We start from the raw sequence: 13,808 nt of genomic DNA, 5'->3' as shown, positions 1-13,808 counted from the left end.
TCCCCCCTTAAAAGATTTAGATGCACTACTGTTCCACTGGATGTCATAAGGTGAATGCACCAATTTGTAAGTCGCTCTGGATAAGAGCGTCTGCTAAACGACTTAAATGTAAATGTAAATTTTACCAGCTAGGCCAGTTGAGAACAAGTTCTCATTTACAACTGCGACCTGGCCAAGATTAAGCAAAGCAGTGTGACAAAAACAACAACACAGGCAATAAATAGGCCATACAGGCGAAATAATTACAATTTAACATTAATACTGGAGTGATAAATATGTGCAGAAGATGATGTGCAATTAGAGATACTGGGGTGCAAAAGATCGAGAGGGTAAGTAATAATATGGGGATGAGGTAGTTGGATGTGCTATTTACAGATTGGCTGTGTACATTGTTTGGTAAGCAGCTGATGCTTAAAGTTAGAGAGGGAGATGCAATTCATTCCAGTCATTGGCAGCAGAGAACTGGAAGGAAAGGTGGCCAAAGGAAGTGTTGGCTTTGGGGATGACCAGTGCAATATACCTGCTGGAGCGCGTGCTACGGGTGAGTGTTGCTATGGTGACCAGTGAGCTGAGATAAGGCAGGGCTTTACCTAGCAAAGACTTATAGATGACCTGGAGCCAGTGGGTTTGGCGACGGATATGTAGTGAGGGCCCGCCAACGAGAGCATGCAGGTCACATTGGTGGGTAGTATATGGGGCTTTGGTGAAAAAACGGATGGCACTGTGATAGACTACATCCAGTTTGCTGAGTAGAGTGTTGGGGGCTATTTTGTCAATTACATCGCCAAAGTCGTGGATAGGTTAATCAGTTTTACAAGGGTATGTTTGGCAGCATATGTGTAGGAGGCTTTGTTGCAAAATAGGAAGCCGATTCTAGATTTAATTTTGGATTGGAGATGCTTAATGTGAGCCTGGAAGGAGAGTTTACAGTCTAACCAGACACCTAGGTATTTGTAGTTGTCCACATATTCTAGGTCAGAACCGTCCAGAGTAGTGATGCTAGTCGGGCGGGCAGGTGCGGGCAGCAATCGGTTGAAGAGCATGCACTTAGTTCTACTATCATTTAATTAAAAGCAGTTGTAGGCCACGGAAGGAGTGTTGTATGGCGTTGAAGCTCGTTTGGAGGTTTCTTAGCACAGTGTCCAAAGAAGGGCCAGATGTATACAGAATGGTGTTGTCTGCGTAGAGGTGGATCAGAGAATCACCAGCTGTAACGATCGTCTGTGGTGGAAGAAGGTGAGGACCAAAGCGCAGCGTGGTAAGTGTTCATATTTTTAGTAAAATAACTGAACACTGGACAAAACAATAAATGACAAACGAACAGTCCCGTAAGGTGAATGGAAAAAACACTAAACAGGAAATAATCACCCACAAAACACAGGTGGGAAAAGGCTACTTAAGTATGATTTTCAATCAGAGACAATGAACGACACCTGCCTCTGATTGAGAACCATACCAGGCCAAACACAAAACCACAACATAGAAAAAAGAACATAGACTACCCATCCCAACTCACGCCCTGACCAAACTAAAACAAAGACATAACAAAGGAACTAAGGTCAGAACGTGACACCAGCAGCAAGAGTGACATTGATATATACAGTGCTGGTTGTAGCGTGTGGAAGTAGGGAGAACTCACATTTTATGGCTTAAAAAGGTGTTGAACAAAGTGTTTACAGTGCTGAATAACAACTAAAACATGAACTTACACATAAAACAGCAGCTCTTTGCTGTATCCGTGGAGTCTTCCTCGTGATGGTTTTAAAAGTTTTGAAATCTCACAGTATCAACTTTGCTGTGCGTTCAAGGTAGGCCTATAGGTGCAATTGATTTGTTCTCTGGGCCTGCTGGGTAGGTGGAGTCCTTCAGACACATGAAATGGTTAAAAATGGGAACACTTTGTCTTTCCGGCACTAGGGCTGCACCTACCACCAACAGCGCAAAATTAATTTTAAAAAATAGGAACGCAAGGCTTTATCGTTGTTTTTTACAGAAATGTTTGGTGATCGACTAGGAATGCCTTGGAGATTAGAGGTCGATCGAATATGATTTTTCAACGCCGATACTGATTATTGGAGGACCAAAAAAACTCGATACCGATTAATCGGCCAATTTTTTTAATGTATTTGTAATAATGACAATTCCAACAATACTGAATGAACACTTATTTTAACTTAATAAAATCAAGTTAGCCTCATAAATAATGAAACATGTTCAATTTGGTTTAAATAATGCAAAAACAAAGTGTTGGAGAAGAAAGTAAAAGTGCAATATGTGCAATGTAATAAAGCTGACGTTTAAGTTCCTTGCTCAGAACATGAGAACATATGAAAGCTGGTGGTTCCTTTAACATGAGTCTTCAATATTCCCAGGTAAGAAGTTTTAAGTTATAGTTACAGGACTATTTCTCTCTATACCATTTGTATTTCATATACCTTTGACGATTGAATGTGCTTATAGGCACTTTAGTATTGCCAGTGTAACAGTATAGCTTCTGTCCCTCTCCTCGCTCCTACCTGGGCTCGAACCAGGAACACATCGAGAACAGCCACCCTCGAAGCAGCGTTACCCTTGCAGAGCAAGGGGAACAACTACTCCAAGTCTCAGAGCAAGTGACGTTTGAAACGCTATTAGCGCGCACCCCGCTAACTAGCTGGCCATTTCACATTGGTTACACCAGCCTAATCTCGGGAGTTGATAGGCTTGAAGTCATAAACAGCACAATAGCTGCTGGCAAACGCAGGAAAGTACTGTTTGAATGAATGCTTACGAGCCGCTGCTGCCTACCATCGCTCAGTCAGACTGCTCTATCAAATCATAGACTTAATTATAACATAATAACACACAGAAATACGAGTCTTTGGTCAATAAAAAGGTCAAATCCGCAAATTATCATTCAGACAACAAATCTTTTATTCTTTCAGTGAAATACGGAACCGTTCCGTATTTTATCTACTAGATGGCATCCCTAAGTTTAAATATTGCTGTTACATTGTACAACCTACAATGTTATATCATAATTATGGACAATTCTGGAAAATTAATTACGGCCTTTGTTAGGAATAAATGGACTTTACAGTTTGCAATGAGCCAAGCTGCCCAAACTGCTGCATATACCCTGACTGCTTGCACAGAACGCAAGAGAAGTGACACAATTTCCCTAATTATAACTAGACAAGTCAGTTAAGAACACATTCTTATTTTCAATGATGGCCTAGGAAAGGTGGGTTAACTGCCATGTTCAGGGGCAGAATGACAGATTTTTACCTTGTCAGCTCTGGGATTCGTTTTTGCAATCTTCCGGTTACTAGTCCAACGCTCTAACCACCTGCCTTACATTGCACTCCACGAGGGACTACCTGTTACGTGAGGGCAGCTAGTATTAAACTGATCTTATAAAAAACAATCAATCTTAACATAATCACTAGTTAACTACACATGGTTGATGATATTACTAGTTTATCTAGCGTGTCCTGCGTTGCATATAATCGATGCGCCTATTTCGACAAACGGTGATGTTTTAACAAGCGCATTTGCGAAAAAAGCACTGTCGTTGCACCAATGTACCTAACCATAAACATCAATGCCTTTCTTTAAAATCAATACAGAAGTATATATTTTTAAACCTACATACTTAGTTAATAGTGCCTGCTAACATGAATTTCTTATAAAAAGGTGTAAAAAAAGAATAATCGGCAAATCGGTGTCCAAAAATACAATTACCCATTGTTAGGAAAACTTGAAACCGGCCATAATTAATCGGTCATTCCCGATTAATCGGGTGACCTCTATTGGAGATAAAACATAAAATATTGTCATATAATTAAAAATGCAGTTTATATAAGTTTTATATACATTTTCCTAAATAATTAATGACATGCTGTAGTGTGGTGGACTGACTTGAAAAGTTACCTTGGCGACAACTGGATGCCTAGGATGAATGGGTTCTATTTTCTAAAGGCTCTGTGTGAGATATCTTTTTACAAACCACTAGTGCTAGGCTTTCCAATACTGTCATCTGCTGTTCAGTTCAACACATGCCACATCCAAGCTGAAAGGGAACTGGTAAATTCAAGCATAGATGTATAGTAGGGTAGAAATAAGTCCATAAAACGATTGAGCTTTGCATTTTATTAACATTTCATTGATTTAAACATGATATTTGTACATTTTTAAATTTCCAGACAGAGTAGCTATTTTTGTATAATATAAGGATATAATAACAAGAAGTGATTATTTATGAACAGTGATTAGTTCTGATAGTGTAGTTAGGTATTCATAGCTGTGTTTAGTAAGAGATTAACATAAAAACCAGTGGTCAGGTTACATTTGCTTGATATTAAGTGGAGGGAGTTGGTTAGTACTTTATGCCATGTGGTTATATCTTTTGCTCCCCCTGTTTTCGTTCTCCAAACTTATTATGAGGGTGCCGTTCACTCACTTGTCCCCTCTATATCCTCTGAGGTCCTGTCCTGAGTTACTGAATGTCTATCGTTCTCATTCAGTTTCCTTCTCTTCCTCGTCTTCCTCTACTTTAGGTTGAGAAGTTAAGCCCTGGAGAGGTGTGTCCTCTTCTCGCACTTCTATTGTGTCTTTCCCCATTTCAGTAGCTCTATCACTGCTGTCTTTTCCTCTTTGTCCCCTCTTCCTCTTTCTATGGACCAAAGCTATCACCAAAATAATACCAGGTAAAACACAAAGTAGAAGGATTAATGTAACAGTTGCCACGACTCTTTGCATGTTATATCTCAACTCACACTCCTGCATGAGTTCATCTACAGATATTTCACCCTCATTGAGGACCAGCATAAGATGGCCACACTCATGACTGAAGTTGACCCAGTTTCGCAGCTCTATGTCAACAGTAGTGTCGCCGAGTCCATAAAATGTCAGAAACACTCCGTCAAGTAGATATGAACAGTCAACAGACTTCTCAGACAGAGAGCGCAGGTACACAATGTCCGTGGCATTATCTGTGGCACAGTTGTCTATGATCACTGAGCCATGGTGGGAAACCATCATGTAAATGTCACTTCCTTCTCCTCCAATCAAGTAATCTCCTCCCACAAGGGACACTAGAATGTCGTTGCCGTCAGAGCCTTTTAGTAGGGCAGGTTCGTAGCCAGACACCAAGATATCTGAGTAGATAGTGCCAATCACATTCTCAACATCCTTCAACACGTCTCCCTCAGCATCTGCCTGACGGCACTCTCCGCTCAGCAGGTTGACGTAAACGCCCTCACCCCTCTCATGATCCCCCTGGTACAGCACAGTGTCTCTCCCTGAGCCCCCGTCCACTAGATCAGCCCCTGGTCCGGGAACGAAGGTGTCAGAGCCTGAGCCGCCCATCATGGTGTCACTCCCTTCCTCTCCATAAAGAGTGTCATCTCCTATGTTCCCTATCAGGATGTCATTGCCCTGACCCCCCAGCAAGGTGTCATGGCCGGCCCCTCCATCCAGTGCATCATCCTTGATGCCACCGAAGAGTACGTTCTCCTGCTCATTACCTGTAATGTAATTGGAGTCATGGGGACAGCCCTGCACAGTGTGAACCAATGATAAATTTGATTGAGAACTCAGATCTATTTGGCAGTCTCCCAGTTTTCCTTTCATTGTCACTTTGTAAGCTTCAATCCAAGGCTTTTGAAAGCTACGCGTTTTGTTTCCAACTGGAGATCTAACCCAAAAATGCACTCCATCAGAGCTCTGGAAGCTAAGGTGTTGGTGTTGTTGCCCTGAATTATAGTTGAGCACTCTGACCTGAATTTTATGCCCCTGTGTACCTGTGCTCACAAGTACATCATGCTTGTCAGACTGAACTGTGAGTTGATCACCACCAAGGAAATCCATCTCAAACAACACAGAATCCATTCTTTCATCCTCTGCAAAGTTTTCAATCATGATGTTGGTTCCATATCCAGTGTTCACTACGTAGGTATCCTCCCCATCTCCTCCCACCATGCTACCACCTCCAGTAAAAGGATCCAGCATGTTATTTTTGTCATTTCCTTCCATGCTGTCGAAACCAGATGAGCCATACATTTCCACCACTGAGGCAAAGTCGTTGTTATTCATCTTCATGATTTCTCCAGTCACCCTATTTCGGAAATCCACAGACTGAGGCAGCTTTAAGGAGCCATCGCAACTGCTGGCATTGGACTCCAGTTGAAATGTTATTCCATCAGCTGATTGGATGTGGAGGTGTTGAGAGTTCCTTGAGTGAAACCAGCCCTTCAATAGGACTTCCTGTGAGCCATTTATGGAGAGATAAATGTCTGGTCCATTACATTTACAATTGATGAAATCATATTTTTCTCTCAGGAAAAGTACATCAGTAGCCAGATCGGGTGAGTGGTTCTCAATGGTTTTCAAACCTTGACCTGGAGTTACAACATACCAGTCCTCCCCTCCTCGCCCCTGAAGAAAGTCTGTTCCTCGCCCTGGCACAATTGTGTTGCGTTGTACGTTCCCTTTGATGATGTCATTGAAGGCTGAGCCTCGCACCTCTGTGACACTTTGGAAAGCCTCATCCTCCTGCAGATCCACATATAGAGCAGCTGTGGACTTTCTGTAATCTAGATTCTGACTTATGAGGCATTTGCTCTTAAATGAGTCAATCTGCTCACAGGCTGCCTTGTTCTCGGAGATGCTGAAGGTGACCAGATCCTTTGTGATAACAAGCAAGTGCCTGTCCGCATCTGAACGGAACCAGTTCATTAAGGTCACATCAGAACTTTGATCAGCAAAAGGCATCAGTTTGAGATGGTTTCCATCCACTTTAACTTTGAATTCATGAAGGTTTGCCTCTATCACCAGTAGGTCTGTTTCATTGTCATTGGAGTGATTTTCAATGAATATCTTTGACAGTTTTTTCTCATAAACCATATATATGTCCTCTCCTTCTCCTCCCCTCAGGTGGTCCTGACCCCCTCCACCATCAATCAGATTATTCTGTCTATTTCCTATTAGTATGTCATTGTAAGGAGACCCCATGATATTAGTAACGCTAAGGAGAAGTGGTTCGGAAGCGTTCACTGTCTGGCCGTGAGTTTTAGACATTCTATTGATACCTCTGGCAATCAGTTGGACAGAGGAAATCACTGTGGTGGAGATGTCGAACAGGACTCCGTCCTCTGACATCATGTTCATGTGGCGATATTCGTCCCCCAAAAACCAGTTCATAATCCTAATGTTATGGTTACCAAGATATCTTAAAACAATATCATTTCCTGACTTACTGACAGAAATCTGACTGTAGTTAACCCCGAGGAGTAGGACATCTGTTGATTTGAAAGGATCATAGTTATTAATAATCGTGTTTCCTCCATAGACAGGAATGATGAAAGTGTCTTTGCCGCCACACCCCTCCACATAGCTTTTTTGAGGTCCCAAATAGAACACGTCATCACCATTTTTTCCATAAAGCTTGTAGTAATAGCTCAACATGACTTCAATGCCATGGTGGTCATCTGCCTTCTGAACGGCAAAAAAATTATTTGCTTCATTGTTTCCCCAATATGTTCCAAATCTTGTGTCTGACAAAGCCTCATAACCAGAAACGACAGACATAGAGCCAACTTTTATGAATAGGAGTATTTTTATATCTATGTTTTTGTAAGTTAATCTATGTGATTCTCCAATGCCTAGAACAATGTCTTTAGTTCCATGTGTGTCAATAGTCCAACACTTTTTCCCCAAGTTTTCGTCACTGGATACAAAATAATCCATGCAGAAGTCAGATGGTCCCTGGTCTGAGAGACAAAAAGTGATACTCCCTCCATTCCAAGAATCCTCACCAGCTGTGAAATCAATGGCCTTTCTCCCGTCCTGTACCTCTGCAAAATAATAGTACTTTTGGTGGTCTGAAATTTGTTGAACAAGCCTTCGTCCCTCCTCAATCTCACGATAAGGAATGGTATAAAAAAAGCTTGCCACATCAAGGATAAAGTGTAAAGGTCCTTTCCCAAAGCCAACAAAGAATGCTCTTATTTTTGCCAAAACTCCAGCATTTGGTGGTAAATGAATGAGTTCAGTCTGAATATCAAGAAATACATAATCAAAGATCATTCGTATGGTATTTAGTGCCAGGTTGATTGGCACAATTAATGGCGCAAGTTCTGGTTGAACGATTTCAAGAAAATCCAAGGCAACTATTGCAGCATCGAAGGCAGCATCAATATACCCCAATGCATCTTTCCTCTTAAAGTCTTCCACAATATTGTAAATTCCAAAACCAATCCCTATGATTGGCATAACCACCAGGGCACGTTTCACCACAGGGCTTTTGATTAATGTTACCATGGCTCTCATTGCCTTGCGCTCTAAAAGCTGGGGAACTTGTTTTCCAACTGCAGCCAAGGTCATTCCTGTGACTCCATGTACAGTCTGTAACGTGGCTATTGTACCATGTTCAATGTCTCCCTCTTCAAAAGCATGAACAGCTCCTTGCATCCCCAACATGAGTCCCACTGCTCCAATTGCCATCCCTGTGTGCTCTAGGTGCTTCGAGACCTGGTGAGAATGGGTCCCATCTGGAATCTCCAGGCCATGAACTGTCTCCATGTTTTTCCACATTTTCTCTGTGTATAGTTGTCCCTCTGGATGCAACTCCACCTTAAATTCAATTGTTTCCCGGAGATTCTTCTTCGATGTAAGCTGGCATCGAAATTGTCCATCCTCTAGCCTAATACTGCCTTCTTTGACATGTAGTCCTTCCGAGTCCAGCCTGTCACCAAATTCTCTCCTCAACTGATTGTGAATCTGTTCAGCAAACATAGCAGAGGACCTGGCGTAATACGAAGAGAGCTTGAGTGAATGCTCTACTTCTGAAGCGGAATGTAGATCTTTCAATGTCACAGAGCCATCATGGGACCCACCCAAAAGTCCAGTGACCTCATTTAGGGTTGATTGTTTGCCAATTTCCTTTAAGAAATAATTATAATCCTCTATGAATGAACTTTTTGAATTCTCATTCACTAGCGCATACTCATTTGCAAGATTCAAGATTTCATCTTCTACCTTGTTGTTATCCATTTTTTTCAATTTCCACCATTCTTCAAACACATTATTCTCTTTTTCTGTAAGGTCCATAAGATTCTTCATTAATTCCTTTGGGGTCTTACGTCTATTTTCTGATTTGTTTTCTAATTTGCTAGAATCTCTGTCTGAGGACGAACCCAAAAATCCTCGCCTACTTGGATCCACCCAAGAACCACCTGTTGTCATTGGATGATTCTCCATGAGGAAACTCAAACCTTTCTCTTTCACATTATTGTCTGTGCTGTGGGCCATATCTAAGGCCATCAGGACAAGAGGAAATGTACGGAAATTTCTGGAGGACTCTGATATTATTGATGCCAAGAAATATGTTCTGTACCATGCCTCCTTCATCATACCTTGTGAGCCTTTATTAATGTATTCCCCTTGAAGAGTTTCTGTCACAAAATTAGGATAACTTTCTTTGCCATCTCCTATATTTTCACAGATGGCTGGATAATGTTCTTTGCCAATCTGTTCCTCAACACAACGTTTTATCTCATCTATTCTGTTTTGATCTCCCTTTTCATTGTTGTCAAGCTTTTTCCCCACTGGAAACACATATAAAGATTGGGGGTTTATCTCATAAATCCAGTCATGTAACATCAGGTAGGTGGTCTTATCTTCTCCAAGCTTTGCATTGTGATGGATCACACTTAGGATATCCTCCCCTGACTTCATTTCATAGCAGTTATCAAGAATACCTTTAATGACATTGTTATCTTCAATCCATTTTTTCTCCTTTATTGTATTTCTTCCGTTTATCATTTGCCTCTCAATATTGCATATCCGAAACTCTTCATTGTCCAAATTTATCTGTAACTTTTTTGAATTTTTATCACTTTTCATTGGTTCAAAAATTGCCCAGGTTAAAGCTTCAAGTTCATCAGTATATTTTCTACGTGCATAAGATTCAACAAATCTCTTTGGATTGTCTGGCCATGTGTCTCTGTATTTTTTAAAACGTTCTTGAACAGAAGTTTCCCCTAGAAAGTTTCTCTCATTTGAAAAAATCCCATCCCCCCTGTTGCTGAACTGTTCTCTAGTGACGACATTTCCATCTCTGTCTAACATTGCCACCACTTTCTTGCTGTCATCCTTATGTCTTGTTTCCAATCCAGTGGGGGTTATTTCTACAGTTATCTTCTCCCCAGAGTGGCTGACTTGGAGCAAAGAACTCCTTAGGTGTAGTTCTGTCTCAATAGACCTGGTGTGGAGCTCTTTTAACAGGGTGTTCTTGAAGGCTTCATCAGACCCAACTTCACAGGCCACCACACTTGTGGTTTTAATATGGTCACTAGTCCTGGCAGTACGTCCAATGATGTCAGCCACGTCTTCGGCTTTGTACCCTCCAACCCTCATCTCTCCTTCGCTGTCTCTGCTCCCATGGCCTACAAGGACCAGTCTGCTCTCTTCTGACAGTGGCACCGGGTCGCCTTTGATCACTTTAGGCTGTTGGTTTTCCAGGATGTACACAGAGGTCACAGTGGGATGTTTCTCATATAGAAATTTAGCAGCTTCCCGAACAATGGGGTTATCTTCCAGTATTAGGATGTGCTGTTTATCATACTGTGTGGTGTGATCAATGGGTCTCTTTGGAGCATGGTACTCAGCTGCAGTGTCAGTGTGATCCATGATTTGAAAGATGAGAAGATCTCCCGGGCTGGTAGTTTCCAAGACAGCATTATTGTCATGATACTTAAAAACCCTCATGAAGTCATTATGAAATGAAGAAGTGGTATTGATGTCAAGGGAGAAAACGGATGCTGATCTCAATGATGGTGTCAACATTAGATTTGCTAGTGAGGAACCAGAGTAACCGGACAGAGTATGTCCATCCTCTGAGGCAGTACCAAATATCTTCACAACTGTGCCACTGTTAACGATTGGGAGACATGAATCATTGTACATACAAGCATCACTGACCATTACTGAATAATGAGGATCTATGCTGTACTCCTGTTCTACTCGCTGACGAGTCCACTCTTCCTTGTCCATTATAAGGAGAAGTTTGTTGCTGTAGGTGTAAGACATTTCAGAAGCAGACAGCAGCAAATCTTGGATCTTTTGTCTATCAATTTCTTCCAGAAACCTTTCAAAATCCTGAGGGAAAAAAACAATAAAAGACAGATTTAATCCGGGATTCGAAAGATTTAACCACTCTAAAATGCATAGACAGAGCAAGGACTGACCATCCATGGATGCGAAGGCTGACCCTCCATGAGATGAAAATGTTTTTTAACCATTTTTTTAAACTTCAGTGGGGTCCGAAATGATTGACACCATTGATAGGTAGCCTAGCGGTTAAGAGTGTTGGGCCAGTAACCAAAAGGTTGCTGGTTTGAATCCCTGAGCCAAGTAGGTGAAAATCTGTGCCTTGAGCACGGCACTTAACCCTAATTGCTCCTGTAGGTCGCTGTGGATAAGAGTGTCTACTAAAATATAAAATGTATAAAGATGAGCAATAATGACTGTACTCAAATGCTGAGCTATATTGTACGCCCAAAAGTAATACTTGTTTTTCTCAAAAAGGTAGGCATCAAAATGATTGCCACCCGAAAGATTTTTATGAATAAAGTAGTAAAAAGTTTAGTATTTGGTCCCATATTCCTAGCACGCAATGACTACATCAAGCTTGTGAAACTTGTTGGATGCATTTGATATTCGTTTTGGTTGTTTCAGATTATTTTGTGCCAAATAGAAATTAATGTAAGTAATGTATTGTGTCATTTTGGAGTCACTTTTATTGTAAATAAGAAGTGAATATGTTTCTGAACACTTCTATATTCATGTGGATGCTACCATGATTACGGATCATCCTGAATGAATCATGACATGCTAACCTCCCTGTTTTAGGTAATGGTGAGAGGTTAGCATGTCATGGGGGTATGATCTTCAACCCTCTGTTACTTTCTCATTCTTCATTGTTCATGATTCAATCAGGATTATCAGTTTTTGCTCATCTTTATCAAAGTTTTCAATATTTTCGGACACTATGGTTTACAATTGCATTGTTTACAAACAATGGAGTACAGCCAGGCTGAACAAGATTATATTTTGGGTTCTGTTGGGCTACGACAGTTGAACTAAAATGTATTTTATTTGTTTAACACTTTTTTTGGTTACTACATGATTCCACGTGTGTTATTTCATAGTTTTGATGTCATAGGTGGCTCGTTTCAGCTAGTTGTATCTTGTTCTTGATACTATGTCTTGTTTTGTGGTGGTTTGACTGATTTCATGTCTATACTAATATGTCAAGAATGTGTTAGCTAGCTAATCAACAACTGTAACAATGTATTTAAGAGACTTCAAGTAATCATTGTGCAAATGTAATCATGTTTTCAGTAAACATTTGCAGACTAAATATAGTTTAGAAACCAACTGACATACACTCCTGAGGTGTTGAACTGTTACACCCTCTATAACCACTGTGGTAATTATTAGACCCTTCTGGTCATCTGTGAACATTTGAACATCTTGAAGAACAATCTGACCGAAATGGCCATGTACCTTTTAGGGTGGGGGGCCCCCTGAAGGTAGGTGCCAAAAAGACTAGAACCATCTCTCCCACTTTTACTCTATGATTTGACGATTGGATGTTCAATGTTTCTTTTGAATTTTTTAGTTTTTAATAGGAATAGTTTCACCATATCAAAAGGAGAGCTCTGTTCATGTATCAGGGTTGACCTTAAAATGAGGGACAGACGTAGATTAATCAGTAATCACGTGAAATAAATAATAAACTTCAGAAATAACTTTGCCAAAGTTACAAACTAATTTAGGGCTTTACAATGATGATGAAAACGTGGATACATTTTTGGGTTAAGTGTGTTAAGTCAAATCAAATCAGGTGTTGACCTTACCGTGAAATGCTTACTTACAAGCCCTTAACCAGCAATGAAGTTCAAGAAAGACTACAAGTAAGTTGGTCCACAATTGTGTAATTGTCTTGTATTTTTCAGAAGCATCCAGCTGCAGATGGAGTATGCTGAGGTCTGCGAATGTCTCAGATGGTATTTTTGCATCTCAGTTGGTATTTGCCTGTTAGATTTGCGGGTTTCTGTGATGTACTTCTGAATGTTATTGCTGAACAAATGAGTTAGCTAGCATGCTCTAAATGTAATGGTCGCATTAGCTCACTGCTAATACATAATTGATGTTACAGATTCATGCTATCTACACCATCAACAACATCTATCCTTGCACATCTAATATGCTGTCTCCTATCTACAGTGCCTCCGGAAAGGATTCAGACCCCTTGACTTTTTCAACATTTTGTTACGTTACAGCCTTATTCTAAAATGGATTAAATTATTGTTTTTTTCAACAATCTACACACAATACCCCATAATGACAAAGGCAAAACAGGTTTTTAGAAATTTTAGCTAATTTATTACAAATAAAAAATAGAAATATCACATTTTTAGACCCTTTACTCAGTACTTTGTTGAAGCATCTTTGGCAGCGTTTACAGCATCGAGTCATCTTTGGTATGGCACTACAAGCTTGGCACACCTTTCTTTTGGGAAGTTTCTCCCATTCTTCTCTGCAGATCCTCTCAAGCTCTGTGAGGTTAGATGGGGAGCGTTGCTGCACAAGTATTTTCAGGTCTCTCCAAAGATGTTTGATCGGGTTCAAGTTCGGGCTCTGGCTGGGCCGCTCAAGGACTTGACCCGAAGCCACTCCTGCGTTGTCTTAGCTGTATGCTTAGGGTCATTGTCCTTTTGGAAGGTGAACCTTCGCCCCAGTCTGAGGTCCTGAGCGCTCTG

The 13,808-nt window shown here is 40.8% G+C and overlaps 1 protein-coding gene across 2 annotated transcripts in view; it reads right to left on the bottom strand.

Moving 5' to 3' along the window:
- Nucleotides 1-4,116: 4,116 nt before the first annotated feature.
- The window catches only part of LOC135571787 (uncharacterized), a 29,677-nt gene continuing 19,985 nt past the window's right edge, over nt 4,117-13,808 (bottom strand). For both annotated transcript variants that reach the window (XM_065018587.1, XM_065018586.1), the window contains one exon: nt 4,117-11,139. In XM_065018587.1, coding sequence (XP_064874659.1) covers nt 4,498-11,139 — 6,642 coding nt within the window. In that variant the 3' untranslated portion in view covers nt 4,117-4,497. The remainder of the gene's footprint in view (nt 11,140-13,808) is intronic.

This window comes from Oncorhynchus nerka, linkage group LG5 (assembly GCF_034236695.1).
Source record: "Oncorhynchus nerka isolate Pitt River linkage group LG5, Oner_Uvic_2.0, whole genome shotgun sequence".
NCBI lineage: Eukaryota > Metazoa > Chordata > Actinopteri > Salmoniformes > Salmonidae > Oncorhynchus > Oncorhynchus nerka.
Note: the sequence above shows the minus strand (reverse complement) of the source record. Positions and strands in the feature narration are given on the sequence as shown.